We start from the raw sequence: 15,711 nt of genomic DNA on the forward strand, positions 1-15,711 counted from the left end.
GTGGCAGTTTGACAACGCGCTCTGAACGCTGCACTAAATACACCGCTGCTGGCCCTGTTTATAGGCAGCTTGGCATGGAACAGGCTCAGATGCATCTTTGGATCAAAGGCACAATTTAGTCCCTAAAGCATGTAATACAGTTTTAAGGGGAATTATACAAGCTTTCCCAAACTATGGAAGAGCTGACTTGTTTTTATTTTGCTTCAGCGACCTCACGGTCTCTGTGAGTGGCATTTGGTTCTTACCGTTAATTCATTTATACAGAGAGCAGAAACTGGAGCCCTGTGACCTCGAAGCTGTGTTAGAAATGAAAGTTTATTCAAGTCCCAGATGATGCAGGTGCGATCACGGGACCCGCTCACAATTATGTGATAAGCTAGTGATGCTGTTAAACACGTGACAGTGTCAGTATGGCCAAGAAGTGCCTGCAAAACAAAAATTGGGAATGAGACACTGAGGTCAGGAGAGAGCACAGAAAGTATTACATGAAACTCCTTGACTTAAAGGGATGCAGATAATGTAAACATGAATGATCCCATCAGAAGGTTTATATGGAATGATAATTAAAGTATTTGAATAACAAGAATTACCATAATCCAATTTTTGGTAGGGGTCATTTTTTTTTTCATTTAACAAATAATCTTAGTAGTTCAGATTTCAGGGGTCAAATAATATGGGTGAGGTAACCCAAAATAAAAAAAAGAGAAAAAATAGAAAATATGACCCCTCCTGCCTCCTCCAGCTGCATTACTAGCTCACCTGTAGGATCAGTATGCTATATGAACTTGCACGGTTAAGATAGTCACCCTTCCCTGTCCTCCCCAATGCAGAGTTTACAGGTATATTTGATGTGCAACGCCACAACAAAGCTCCCTTTCCCACCTGAGCAGAATTCACACGTAAAACGGATGCTTGTTGTATTTTACCTGTTTCAGTGCCAGGGCTTTAGCCTTTTCTTTGGAGATGCCCATTTCCCACACGCACACCACCGTGCTCGTCCCTCCCGTGATGACCAGCTTGGGGCTCGGGCAGATGGCGCACAGGATCTGCCCCCACTCCGACAAACACTCGTAAACAATCACCGCCTGAAAGGCAGGGAAAGGAAGACGTTACTTGCCAAACTCGTGCCCCTTCCTTTCCAAACGGCAGGTCGGGCTGTTTTCCTTTAACATCTGTATCACAGCTGCTAACAGTGGTGGATAATTTATTTGTGCGGGATAAAAATAAAAACCCGAGTGCCCCCCTGCATGCTGGCCCTTTGCAAAACTAAGACTTTGTGAGCCCAGACGCAGGTGTTCCTCAAACAGCACCAATTCCAATCTCTGCCACAAGATGGGTCCAGACAGAGCATCAGAGATGGGCTTTTACTGTGTGGATTTAATTCACAAACTAATGGGTAAAATTTTTTAAAATGCGCTTATTTATCAGTTAATGTAATTCTTCTGGCATTCTGATGGTGACCACTGGTTAGTGAGCAATAAAACAAGTGTGCAACCAGCAAAGATTATTTGATTAACATGTGGAATATCCCTACAGAAAACCACTTTCTTTTGCTCCATTCGGCACTAGAACAAGTTTCAGGTCACAAACCTTGTCCGACTCGTAGGTACCCAGTCTACAGCTGAGGTCCGCGTAGCCCCAAGCAAAAGTTTTATTCCACGTAGGTGGGATGAGAACCTTATTTTGCTCCACTGCCAGAATGCCTTTGTCGGTACACACGATCTGTCCCACGGGCTCCTTCAACTCTGCAAGAAAAGAGAGTGGTGCCAGGGAGTGCCTGGACCAGCCTCAGCGTGGATTTCCAGCAGCCCCTTCCAATTCCATCTAAACGCCCCTAACACCCAACAGGAACAGGAGTTGTGGGGTTTCTGTGACACGGATCTGAGGTACAGCTGCAGTGATGGCACTTTATGCAGTATTCCTGACGTGCAAAGAGCTAACGGAGACGACAGCCTGGAGCTCTGCTCCCACTCGAGTCACTGCACGGGCTGCCCTTCAAGCCTAGGATGACCCAGAAGTAATCTCTCCGATGCCTGTGGCCATTAAAGGCAATTATACCTTTTTGCACAGATAAAAATAGGTATTTTTTGGTACTGATTACGACATCTTGGCCAAACCTTTCAACCAGCTACATTTGTAACTACAGCCTGTGGTTTCCTGCCTACATTTGTCAAGATCTGCAAATACAGATTAACACATCCACATTTCTTGTCTTAGATTGCAGTAGTCCTGTTGTATTTTGTCTAACCAAAAAATACCCTTTTTGGTGCCAGTGTGACTGCTTTCCTTCCAACAGTCCAAGCACTTCTTGGTGCTGTTAAGAAGGAATTCTTCTGCTACAGCAAAGCACAAAAAATGAGTCCACCCGAGGCCCAGAAGCCAAGTGCCCTGAATAGTGTCTAGACACCTCTGGAAGTGGCTTCAGACACAATCTGTTCAACTTAAAACAGTGTGTTGAATAGGTACAAGTTTGGTGTATTGCAAGCATGCTTTAAGATAAGTATGAATGCAATATGATAGCATTGGGGTATTTTAACTGCCTTTGTGTCAAAAGTATAAACTTAGAAACAGCAGCAAAGAAAGCAAAGCAAAATATGAAAAGTGACTTTAGCTGGATGGAACTACAAATGCTCTGGAAAAACAAGAGGAGTAAATAGGCTGTTTTTAAGCTTTACCTTTCACTGGTGCAAGAGATGGCCGCAGGTTGTCTAAATGATGGAAAAAAATCTTGTCACTTGTAGAACCAGGGGGCAGAGAGGTTCCCACAGCCTCTCCATTCACTCGGCTTCTAACACGCTTTGGTGGGTGCGGTTTTTTAAAGAGCTGAAGAAATTATCAAGAAATTATTTTAAAATATCACGGCTTTGCAAAACTATAAGCTTAAAAAGCAGCAGTGCTGACTGATTGAGCTTCCAAAAACACACAGATCAGCGAAAGTTACTTAAATGCTTTCAGTATTCCTGGCTTCACTATTCACTAATTTATGACACTTAACCATTTTCATAGCACTCCCATGAGTAACACAAAATCCAACTAGGATATAGTGAGCAAAACATTTTTCAAACTACACCCAGTTGCAAAAGTAATTGAAGTAAAGCGAGCAGAAACCCAAGTGTGACACATGGTGTGGTGAACAGTTCTAACCCACGTGACACAAAAGCTCACCTTAACTTTTACAGAAACTGTGTCCCACAAACAGCTGCCCACACACTTGGAGAGGGTGAAACAAGCAAAGAACAGAATAACTGCATGTGACGCTGGACCACATATAACAATTATGGACAAGAAACACATTTTAACTGGCAGCTGCTTTCTGCCTATCTCGTGATAGTGAGTCAGTGGATCTCCCTTTTACTGCTTTGCTGCCGATTCCCGACATCTTGACTAATCTCAAAGAACTTCAGTTTCAGTAAGGGAAATAATTCCTTTCTCCTCTGAGTTAATTTTCCTCTTGGTTGCTCCCCTTTGTTTCATCAGAAAGTGGGATCTCCAACGCTGGCAGGGCCTGTGAAGCCACTCTTCCAAATGTAGCACCAACTCTTCAAGATTTTGCATCCTTAAAACAGGAAGTTAAAACTACCATGGACATGACTGGAGAGAAGAGGTATGATGAGGGGGAGGTGGTCCTAGCACCCAAGTCACTATCTTTCTGTAGATTTCCCTGTGGGAAATCACAGAGGACAATAAAAAAGTTCTAAGGCCACATGAACAGTGTGCTTCTACAGCCCTTGCCACCAAAAATGACTGAAGGAGAGGGGGCATTTCTCAAGCTGCTCAGGCTCCTGGTCATGCCACTAGTGACGCTGCTTCTCTCGGTGCTGAGCACCCACTCAGCACTGCTAGTGCTCTGCAGCCTCGTATCTCAAAGGTGTTCTGTCCTTACCCTGCAAATTCTTACCATCTTCTGCAGCACGGCCAGCAGGGGCCAAATTTCTCTCTAGTTACTGGGGTCACCCAAGGGGAGATGGATTGAAGTTGTTACCGGCAGAAGTCGGTGATCTGTGGCAGCACTGGAGGTAACATCACCTTTGTGTCACACCTTGTGTGGCTGTGAGCACCACGACCCCTGCCTGTCACTGCAGATTTAGGATACAAAGCTCTAGCTGCCCTTTCCTGGGATACAACATTTTGACAGGGAGCAGAAACAGGCTGGAATGATCTCCACGCAGAAAGGGAACAGCTGAATCAAGGGCATTCAGGGCACCATTCTCGGACCTCAAAAACATATCATACGATACATATTTTTCAAACTCTCAGATTTCTAATGACTAACAGTCCAAAACAGTTCCAGTGATATTACAACACCCCAAGTACCCCTCCATTTACTGCAGCCTGCTGTTTCCTCTAGCAAACATCATATGATAGAGACTTGCCAGAGAGCACATGTTTGTCCTTAGCAGACACTTTAAGATTCAAAAGACATTTCCAATCTCAAGAGCAAAACCTGCAGTTTATCACATTTATGCCTGAAATATAAATAATTTCACATCACTGGAAATATATTTATGAACAAACTCTCTCTCCGAGGATATTTAATTCCTCAAGCACTTTCCTCTTCTTTATTAATGCATGATACAGTTCAACCAGCATGCCATCTAGCAAATAAGAATCAAGACCAGTGTACCTGCTTTGGTATCTGTCCAAAGTTATTAATGAATCCTATGGTAGCAGTCTCTTTTAATGGATCATTGATGTTATATATGTCCACTTGCCCCTCATAGAAGAGGTGGTGAAAGACATTTACAGCTTCGACTGCAGCAGGACCTTGCTGCTTATAGCCAAAGATCAGGTCAATCCACTCGTGCAGATGGGCGCTCACGAAGTCACATTCCAGAGCCTGAAATTCCAAGCACAGGCATTAAAACTGACCACCTCCACCTGACATCTTTTATTGGCATTATCAAAAGAGGTGTTACCTCCCGATGAACTCTGATGAATTCACGAGGATCTCCCTTTGCCCAGGGGGGCAGTATTACATCTCCAAGCTTAGTGCCATTTTGTTTGCAGCCTACAACAAAACAAACAAATTGAATACAAGGATTGAAAGCATCTTGTCACAAGAGCAGTGGAAAAAAAAACACAGCAAAAATCAAATCATTAATGCCTTCCTTTTATGGAACAATGATTTGCTTTTATTTTAAGATCTAGTGCAATTTTTAAATGTCTAGTGATAAAGCTGGAAAATTCTGCCTCATACATTACTGTTTATGTAGGCTTGCTTGTGACAATGAAGAAAGCCAAAACCAATATTCTTTGTTAAGACTTTTCAAGATGATGATAATGTTTCAAAGTACCAAAAAAAATTTCTGCCTAGGGAAGTTAATTAGATTAATATTACTTTTTTGTTTGCTTGTTCAAGAGTTTCATGGTACACAGTCTGAGCTCCAGGTCCTTCCCTTCCCTAATAAATGCTCCTTGGAACATGGATTGGTGTCTTAGTCTTTCTATTTCAATACATTTACACTTTTCTCTTCCTTCCCGCTGCAGTGCATGAGGGAACTGGGCAGTAGAAGAGACTTTTGCAGCTCCTGCAAGACTGGAATCTCATTTTACCTCCTTGGCTTGCAGGAAGCAGCCAGCCCTGCTAGCAAGAGCTGCTGCCAGAGAAGCTGCCCACTTTGCAGGCAGAGGAACCATCGCATTGAGGTTCATTCCCTGCTCTCTTTTATTTTAAGTTGTTCTTCCATGAGGCAAATTTAGATAAATACAGCAGCTCTAACTTGAGAAACACTGTGATTTCTGCACTGGACAGATCTCTTTAGTGTGCATATAGTCAGGAACATGTCAACTGGGTATGTTTGGAAGGAAAATAAATCCTGGCATGTAAGGGTATAACATCAAACAGCACCCTCCCACTGTGACCATTAAAAGGGGGCATATTCCCATTACTAAAGATGCTTGTTTTTAAAGACACCGCAGGTACATTCCTGTGTTGAATTTCTGTTGCTAGAGCCACTTCCACACCTCTTATTAATTCTGAGCACCATCAAATCTCCAAGCTCACAGAAGTGTAGGCACAGTACTTTGCTCCAAGAAAAACATTTTTTGCATAACCAGACTGTGAATATTTTCCCATTTTTATATTTGGGGGGGTGGGGGAGGAGGTCCAGAAGAAATTTTTCCTACTGTTGTTCCAAAAGGTTAGTAGAGGATTTCTAGGACTTTGTCTGATGATCACAATCCAAAGTTATCTAATATGGAACTAGATGGACCACAATGCTTTTATGGTAACAACCTCACTCTTATTTTATATTTTGTAAGGTCATGGTTTTAACTTCTTATAATATATTTAAAATAAAGGATCTTAGCCCGTTAAAACTTATGACTTGTTAAGCCTTATTAAAATTTGTCTTACAGCACAGAGCTCAGGAGATTCTAAAATTAGTGATACACATACTAATGCCTATTTATCTCATATGATTAACATGTGTGGGTAATTTTTACTGCTTTCAAGCAGTTACTAGAACGAAAAATAACCGCCACATTTCAACAAAACCTTTAGAAATATTTTAAGAGGAAGGTCTAAAAGTGCAGACAGTCTTTGGCAGACCTAAAAGAAAAGCGGGATAAAGATTGTGAATGCTATCATGGAGCTAAAGGAGCTTCAGGAAATGCAATCCAGGACAATTCCAAAATAAAACATGAAGATTTGAAGGTTTAAAACCAATTTAAATGTCATGGTTAATCATTCTCAGAATAAACTTTTCCTTCACCACTTAAAATGAACACTCAGAAAACATCTTCAATCTGATAAATTTAAATGGAAGGGAAATCTGAGGTCCCCTCGTTGAAACAGAATTCTGACTGGACTATTGACAGTGAAACAATGAGCTCCGAACAATTCAGGCTTTCAAATAAAACCCTGAATGTGGTGTATCAAGAAAGGCTAGCAGTAGTCCTTATTATCCTTTAATGGGGGTACTCCTTATTTTCCTTTAACGTGGGCATGTTCCAGCCATCCACCATTTCTTCCGCAGTTCAACCACATGCTTTTCCGTGCGCGTTGCGACACCCTCCGCTCATGCCCGACTGCCCGGTGCTGCTCTCGCAGCCGTCGCAGAGCTCTCAGCCATTCCTGCCCACCTAGGTCGAAGTTGTTGGAATTGAGCAGGAACTCGGGGAGGTAGAAGAATTCCGGGATGAGCTCCTTGACGTCTGCCATGTTGTGCTTTGACGCCGAGTACCAAGCCTCCCGCACGCTGTGGAACATGCGGTCGGCCAGGTCGAAGTGCCCGCCCTGCAGGAGCAAGGAAGAGGCATCAACAGCACAGTCTCTTTCAGCACAGCAGGTTGGGCCACGAGCCACCTTCCTCTAGCAAAAAGGATTTAAGCTATTGCATATATGTTTTTTTTAAGGTGCAATAATAGTAAAGCATCACAGTGCAAATCTACAGGCTTTTAAAGGGAGATGCATCTCGTACTATTTCAATTTTCTTTTCCTTTTCTTTGGAACAGCAGTTCCACTAAAGAAACTTAAGTATTCTTGTCTGATAGCTTCCAATTAGGAAAATATTTAAAATGTAATGTTACAAATCCAATTGATTTTCAAGCTGCCTAAAGCTTATGGGCTGTGCATGTTTGCTTAATTTAACACTCAGTACTGCACTGGCTCTTTGGAAGGATGTATTCAGCTTTCCAAAGAAACATTGGACACCCCAAGGCAACAATCACACGGCTTCACATATCTGAAGAGAGCAAGCAGTCTGATGAAATTACTTGAAGTGGTTTCAAATACAGAGCAGGAAGGAAACAAAGGGAAATCTCGCACTTTTTACCTGCAGCCGTAAGAATATTTGAGTAAAAGGTTCCATCCGGACAAGGTAGGAAGCCACTATCATGGCAGATGAATAGTGGGTCCCATAATGGTAAGCTGGAGTTTCCCCTACAAAAGGTTAAAAATCATAGACAGAGAGGAAATAAAGCAGTTAAAGGACAAAATCAGCACTAAATGAAAAAATAAATAAATAATGAAAAAAAATAGTAGTGCTTCATTGTAATAATTCTACAACCCTGAACACATTTAAAATTTAGTTTTCATTCTTGGGAAGTGAATGTCTGCAAACCTTATGTTTTGTCACAGCGAACACTTAAATTTTGACTGCAATCCAGCAGCTGTAATTCAACAGGCTTCTGCCCAGCAATACTGTATGGTTAGTGATTTTATAGTTTAAATAATTGATATGTTCCAATACAGCTCATTTCTGCTGAAGGGGCATTTTTACTTTTAGTCTCTAGTCTTAAGAACTCGAGCACAAATGCATCTCAGGATTGTTGGCAACATATTTTGTACAGCTTTTACTTTCTTAATTTCCTGGCAAAAAGCATGCATAAATACATGTAGAATATATTGCTTCTTTTTTTAAAAGTGAGAGTCTTTGCTACCTGTTGGTGTTGGATACAGAACAATGCTGCAGTAGTTATTTAGGCTTTTCTTCTATAAAAGTGGACAAGAAAGGAATCCTACATGACAACAGCCTTGACAAACACTCACTTTATTTTCATTATTTAAAGAAACTCTAAAATGGAGAATAAATAATTTGCCTGCACCTCATTTTGAGGTGCATACATTACATACTTTGGATGTGCCTATTAAAGCTTTTTTTTTGGGGGGGGGGGGGGGCGGGGGGTGAGTGTCAGACATGCTGATTAGTTAGCAAAAAACATGCACTAAGATAAGAAATGGAAGTTGACCACTAATGCAGAAGTGTCCCCATTCCTTCATTCCACTTATTTTCTTTTGAGTGGTACTCACATGGTATTAGCCAGACACCCGGCCATATGTTTCATGCGCCTGCCTGCTCTAGCCTTTAGACAACATTAAACTCTTCTGAATATATGTCTTCTGTTTTGCTTTTAAATATAAACAAATGCTGTTGTCTGGATTTAGAAAACAAAAATTAAAAAACACCTCCTGCAAACACTCTCTGCGTTACTTGGATATCTGTTGGAGAATCACTGCAGAATCACGCACTGCACACCCAACCTTTTCACCCACATTACCAAAATCCATGTCTCCCTTGTGCAATGGCCACGTTCCTCTCTGTCTCCTTTTTTTCTGCAGGGTATATCATTACTCACCATTGGGATCTTCCCAGTCTTTGTATCGTTTCTTGTACTGGGCTAGTCTGTCTTCTGTTTGAGCGCCCATGGGCTTGGCCAGGTTTCTGAATGTCTTGGGATTCGTAAGGTCCAATTCCTTTTAAAATAAATTCAACATTGCTCATCATTATTAAACACCATGTATCTCCCAAGACTGTTATCTTTGGTTTTCATGTTCTCAGCAGGTAGAATCATTCAGATCCTCTTGGATAGGCTTTAAAAAAATCCTCTGTCTGATCTGAGAGAGTCACTGTTTTTATTTTAAACCATATCTGGGATCTGGATAATTTTTGCTCTGCTCCCTTCATCTTGTTTCCCACTTGCCTAATTCTGACCTTGAATACCCCTCAGGCAGCCTAACAATGTTTTATTTTATGGTATGGCTGTCCACAAAAGCATCAATAGGATGTTTCACCTTCCTTAAAAACAAATTCATTTTTGCAGCCAGATTTAATAGTAGCCCCTTGCAGAGCCCTTCCTACAGAGACAAGTGTTTCTTCTCTGTGACATAACATCCTTCAGGTTAGACTGCAGAAAGCTAATGCAAATCCTTACACAAAGTGCTGCAGCCTTTCGTGTGACTACACAGAGGAGGGGAAGTTGCCTCAGGGTGCACTGTGCACACAAGCCCTTCTCTGTGCAGCATCAAATAACACCAGTAAAATCAGCACAGAAAGGACCTGCCTGCAAACAGACTGCCAAGACCCTCTAATACCCTGCCCCTGGACTGAACACTACAAAACAGATGATATTAAACAACTGGCAAAAACAACAAAACAAAACAAAACTTGGTTCTACCATGGCAGAACAAACCAGGTCTAACATTAGCAAATCCTGAACACATAAAATATTACAGTTAGGGTGACAAGATATTTTATTTACCTCCGAATCATAATCTGCAAGGATCCAGGGAAAGACAGGATACTGCATGAGATCATTATAGGATCTGCCCGCCAGGGTGTTCAAGTGCATCAGGTACTGGAAATTACTGATTTCTCCTCTCTTAAGGAAGACAGATAACAGTGTTTGTGTTCACTTTAGGGCACTCAAGTGTTCCAAGCAATTCAGCCCTCCCTAAACATAAAGTGCTTCACTTCAAATGCTCTCTCTTTCCTTCCTTCTGCAATCCCACCTCTTGCATTTTTAATGGTGGAACAATTTTCTATTTCTCATGAAATTATGGTAACAGGTAATATTACAAACTATAAAGCTGAGATAGACTTTTCTACAGCAACATATTCCATCTTCTTGACTAAGAAGATGTAACTACCATGCATTAATTATGCATTATTATAATATGAAAAAATTAATAGAAAAAAATAGAAAAAAAACCCACTAAAACTTCATACTTACTTCCCATCTCTGAGTAACAGATTTTTCTCCAACTAAAGTGCTCAGCAAGCCAGACCTAGTGGGAAGAAGAGCAGTTTTTGACTTACCAGTAAGATCCAGGTTGCATCTTTTCAACACAATTCAAAGTTTTAGATTAAAACCTAAAAATTATAACAATTAGAATACCAAAAGCTTGTTTCTTGGTTCCTTTAGCAGTTTTTAATTTAGAGAGCAAAAATTAATATATTTGAAATGAAGCTGCAATGCTTTCCAGTGAATCTGGAAGTCAATAAAAGCATCTCTAATTGAAGGCCATGAGCTCTAGAGATTGTGAGGAACTGAATCACTTACCCTTGTTCTACACTGGTGTTTGGTCTCTGTCCAGACACTGACTCTGAACTGTCAGTTAAAGATGGTACTACAGCCAAAAACCTGTGTCAGCAGTTAAAAGGAGAGTAAGATTAGTGTTTCTGTCCTAGGCATGTCTTCTGCTCGGAAGAAATATGCTACATTTAGTGCAATTAAAGATTTTTTTTGAGCAGGTATGTAAAATCCTCCACAAAATTGCAATGGGAGTTTCTCATTAAAGCCATACTCATTCCCATTAAAGCCATAAAGCCATGAGACTTTTGTGTCTCATACTGAGTGCAGATAGCAGGTTTTGTGTAGCATTCCCTAGTATTTCTTTCATGCAGCAAAAAGTTTCCATCAGGTTATCCGCTATCCAGTGCCAATCACACTCTTAATCTGCTCGCTGCTGTCAGGAAACCATAGGGTCAGATACGGCTCAACATTAATGTTAAAAAATGCTCAGATTACATTGTTCAAATTTGACTTATTTTACAATACCTTTGATAAACTTTATTTCTAACCCCCTTTTGGAAAGCTAGAAGATAGTTCCGTCCATCTCCTGAGAAGACTTCAATTGCAATTGGCTGAAAATGAAGAAGACAAACAGATGTCAACACTAATGCATTTGCTTGTCACCTCTGAAGATCAGAATGAGGTCAGTTTAGTCCTACTCAGTGGTGCACAACACCAAATTACTGTGAGGCAGCCTCTCCTCAGTGCTGCCAGCTGTTTTACCTTCAGAACATGAAAATTCACTGATTCACCCAATAAACTGAACGATGGTAAGCCAAATGTTCAAGCACAGATACCTGTCTCAAGCACCACAGTCAACAGATTCACTTAATTTTTCATAGAAGATGGCTTTATCAATAAATCCCAAAGGTAGCCCTTCAACCCAAACAGTGATCCATTACCTGCAACAGGTATCTCCTTTTATGTACTTCCTTGATATCCTCATAAGCAAAAATGCTACATGTTCTTTTGAGTTGACTTGGACCTTGCCTCGCTCCCCTGGGTATGATTGGCTCATGCATCCTGCAAATGAGTATAGACAGGAAAGAAAAAAGTGATTGTTAAAGGACATACCCCAAATATCATCTTTTTCATCTGGGTGAGACTGCAGTTATAGAAACAGCTTATTTTCACAGTATACTGCAGCACACTTAGCAAATCAGGACTACAGAGGAAACTGCCTGCGATCTTTCTGAATCTGGCATTATTTTGAAGTTTATCCTTCAAACTTCTTGTTGAATACTCCTTGTGCAGTCATTAAAGACAGGTGTAACTCTTTACTATTCCACTCACTTTGGAGGCAATGTCTCGATATCCCGTATTTCCCTGGTGGCTGTCATTGTAAATCCATCAATCACGTAGAAGTGCTCCTTCCCAAAGAGCAGCAGCCCTTCACTGGTGTCCAGGCCCTGAACTCGAGCACAGCGGTACATATGCTGAATCTGAAACAAAAGCAGGCACTCAGTAAAAGCAGCTGTTTCTTCTTTGGAAGGTCTCCTCAATTTCTTGTAGACACAGCATTTCTGGGTTATTTTTTCTCTCATCAGAGAAATACATAACGCTGTGCCATGGTCTTCAGCTGAAAGGTATGCTAACACAACAACAGTATGTTATACATAAGCCCCAAATATATGTGTGTGTGTGTGTGTGTGTGTGTGTGTGTGTGCCCTTCCTGCTTTAAAGCTGAACACTAAGGAGGAGATATGCTGAAATCATACAGAGGGCGTTTGGCTAACTTACATTGCCCGACTTCAAAAAAAGATAATTTACATCACAGAAAAATGCTCGACTTTCTAGCAGACCTCTGACACTCAAGTTGTCACACAACTCTAAGTTATAAAATGAACACTTGTTGATTGTCCATGACATACGTTGTATAGTCCCGACAACGGCCAAATTCATGTATTAGCCTTTCCTTCAATGGGACAGTGGTTTAAGTCTCCATCCAAATGCTGATTTTCACCATATTTACATGGATGTATATGAGACCACGAGGCCTTATGCCCAAATTGGTTAAAACTAATGGCAGTCAGAAACCATGAGCACAATCCCTTACTCTGCATTTCTCCTGGAGGCTGGGCTCAAGCACAAGAGAATATAATCCAAGTGGAAGAATAATCTGAGAGGTCAGTCTGAATACATTACTGCTGAATTATTAAAACTAATTTGTCACTGCAAAATTCACTCAACTTACAAGCATACTAACAAGCTATTTAATAACAAAGGCAGAAAATTCCAAATAGCTCCCATTTTCAGTCTTGCAATCACTATCATTTTAATTTTCATATTATATGAACCAACTGCAATATGTGAAATCATATAACATCATCTAAAAACATTTCCTCTCACACTAAAATATTTTTTCTTTTGGTATGTATGTATCTTTGCAAAGGGCACAACACTCCTCCTCCTTGAGCATATTTAGTCCACTCAGCTGACACCTGCCAAATTCAGTATGTTTTCAATATATATTTCTGTTGACAACATAATAATCCACTCATGAGACAACTTTGGTTCCAGGACAGATTTCTTCTTTCTCTAGCAGACAGAAGGAAGGAACAAAAATGCTTTCAGTACAGGGTTTTCAGTACGGAACCTCTTTGAACCACAGTACATATTTGGTTCTGAGGATGCTGCAGGGAGAAGTCGATGGAATATTAAGCAGATTCAGCTGTAACAGGGGGAACATCTTTAGGATATGTATTTGTGCTTGCTGCATTTTGTATGGAAAAGCCAATACAATAAGTGGTCAGTGTTTCTGAAGTACACATTACCTTCTCTCCTTCTTCAAGAAGCCGAAGCAAAGTTGTGTTGTCGGTTTTCTCTTCCTCATCAATTGAGCTGCCCTCAACAATCTGATCCTGCAGCTGTTCCTGGTTCTCCTCATCTCCTCCATCAGGAGCAGAGCGAGATCTTTTCAGAGGAGGCTTTACTAGGCCTGGAAAAGAAGAAGAGAGATATAAAGCATTACAAAAATAAAGACATTTATCACATTAAAAAAACTAACAAATAAAAATTCAGCTTGCAAAACCCTTTGAACTTCAAAATTACTGATCCAATGCTAACATAGAAAAACAGACTCCTACAGGAGCTTTATGTTCACCTGAACACTAATGGCAAACGTGTAAAGATGTCAACACGTATGAATTTAAAGAAAGCAGTTGGAGAGGGGCCAGTGTCTAACCTTTGACTCTCGCAATGGTGTCCTCCCCATGCTCGGGCTCCTGCTGAGCAGTTTCACCCACTGCGTTCTCCTCTATAGCGTCCTGGAAGACCGCCGGGTTGCCCGAGGCCAGGCGCATGTAGTACTCCTTGCTGTCGTAACTTATGGCCCTTCGGTAGCGAGCGGGTTTCTTGGGAATAACGGAACACGGTGGTTAGTCAGGCAACTCCTCATTCCCTTCCCTCAAGGTGTTTCAAGGCTACCGTGTGCAGCAAAGTGCCCGCCCGCCCCGTGTTCCGCGTGTGCTCAGTCGTGTGCCAAAACAGACAGACAGAAGCAGGGACTCTTCAGTAGAAGCCTCCATATATAACCTAATTTGCAAGGGAACTATATAGCCCCTGAGGTAACGACTGGGTGGGGGCAAGGCCTGCAGATGAACCTACAAGATGGGAAATAAATGTGGCCAGTGTGTTATGAATTGCTACAAAAGGGCTAGGGCTTACGATTGATGGCCGTTTTATCAACTTTCATCACTCCCTTCAGCATATGCAGCACATTCATTAGCCAGCTGAATTATTTTGCTGGGAAATAGTTTAAATAAAATGTTGCCTCTAGGACAGATAAAGTTACATGAAAGCTGATATGAACTGAAATCAAACAGGAGCCAGGGACCTGTCGTTAGGCCCCAGAAATTCTTAATTCAGTATTTTGTTTCTTTAGTAAAAACTCTAAATACATTTGCTGGCAGCAGAATCACACAAGAGGGTCCATTTGACCAAAATAATTCCCTGGGCACCACTTGTACCTTTGAGTAACCGCAATGGATTATGATACAATTCATTACATTTTTAGCAGGCTAATTCTTATCTTCTTCACTTAATTACGGAGGTAACATTTGAGGCAAAAAAAAAAAAAAAAGTAACAATTAAATGAGGGCAATAAATACATCAGGATAATACCTGAAGACAAAGGTAAGGAAGAAACTGCCTTCTGTTTAACCTCACCTCAAATGCTGTAAAAACTCAGGCTCTTTTTGTGCTCAGCTCTCTCCAAATTATTTTGTAGTACTATTTCCCAATTTGCAATTAGATTGACAAAATTGTGAAATTATAAATCTTCTCCAATGCCGAACATGCCGAACTGCAGGCTATGACCTGCCATTTTAATTAATATATTCCCTTATGCACTTCCACAGTAATTACTGAAAATATCCAAAGATGTCATTTTTTGGTTAATCTTTATGAATTGGGAAGCTAAACAACCCATAAAAGCATATTAGCTTTGTTACGAATGGATGCACTGGAAAATTAAGAGGTTAATATTAGTAACATGTAGATTTATTATTTCAGGCCAAATTAGCTGCCCCAGGAACTGAAGACATGAGATGACATATCTGGATTTCTGATTTAGGTTCCATTCTGGGTCTTCATCCCTCAGCAAATGCTACTTAAATAATACACAAATGCTACTTAAATACTATTTAACGCATTTGTAGAAAAACTGGCCAAGAGTCTACAAACAAGAATCCAAGCTAGCACTGCTAACACAGTGTAACAATTACACTGGATATTTCACACAACAGCCACTTTCATTTTTATATATTATTTTCCCATCATACATAATACAAAATGAGTGAGTGCACATTGCACACTGTACTTAGTGATGGGCAAAACCGAATGTAATTTAATACAGAAATAAATTAATGCTCAAGGGCCTGAGGCACAGCCAGCTGGGGAAAGGGTTTTGCCATTTGC

At 40.9% G+C, this 15,711-nt stretch overlaps 1 protein-coding gene across 3 annotated transcripts in view; it reads right to left on the bottom strand.

The window, feature by feature from the left end:
• WDFY3 (WD repeat and FYVE domain containing 3) overlaps nt 1-15,711 on the bottom strand; it is an 86,017-nt gene that overhangs the window by 4,744 nt on the left and 65,562 nt on the right. For all 3 annotated transcript variants that reach the window (XM_088521965.1, XM_088521964.1, XM_088521963.1), the window contains 17 exons: nt 13,979-14,147; nt 13,569-13,732; nt 12,088-12,236; nt 11,697-11,817; nt 11,281-11,366; nt 10,783-10,863; nt 10,453-10,507; nt 9,982-10,101; nt 9,079-9,196; nt 7,776-7,882; nt 7,084-7,237; nt 4,917-5,008; nt 4,625-4,837; nt 2,676-2,823; nt 1,591-1,745; nt 927-1,085; nt 246-425 (listed from right to left, as the gene is read on the bottom strand). In XM_088521965.1, coding sequence (XP_088378091.1) covers nt 246-425; nt 927-1,085; nt 1,591-1,745; nt 2,676-2,823; nt 4,625-4,837; nt 4,917-5,008; nt 7,084-7,237; nt 7,776-7,882; nt 9,079-9,196; nt 9,982-10,101; nt 10,453-10,507; nt 10,783-10,863; nt 11,281-11,366; nt 11,697-11,817; nt 12,088-12,236; nt 13,569-13,732; nt 13,979-14,147 — 2,271 coding nt within the window. The remainder of the gene's footprint in view (nt 1-245; nt 426-926; nt 1,086-1,590; nt 1,746-2,675; nt 2,824-4,624; nt 4,838-4,916; nt 5,009-7,083; nt 7,238-7,775; nt 7,883-9,078; nt 9,197-9,981; nt 10,102-10,452; nt 10,508-10,782; nt 10,864-11,280; nt 11,367-11,696; nt 11,818-12,087; nt 12,237-13,568; nt 13,733-13,978; nt 14,148-15,711) is intronic.

The sequence above is a fragment of the Tinamus guttatus genome, unplaced genomic scaffold (assembly GCF_059628265.1).
Source record: "Tinamus guttatus ecotype Peru unplaced genomic scaffold, ASM5962826v1 Tinamus_guttatus_pri_ptg000140l, whole genome shotgun sequence".
Classification (NCBI taxonomy): domain Eukaryota; kingdom Metazoa; phylum Chordata; class Aves; order Tinamiformes; family Tinamidae; genus Tinamus; species Tinamus guttatus.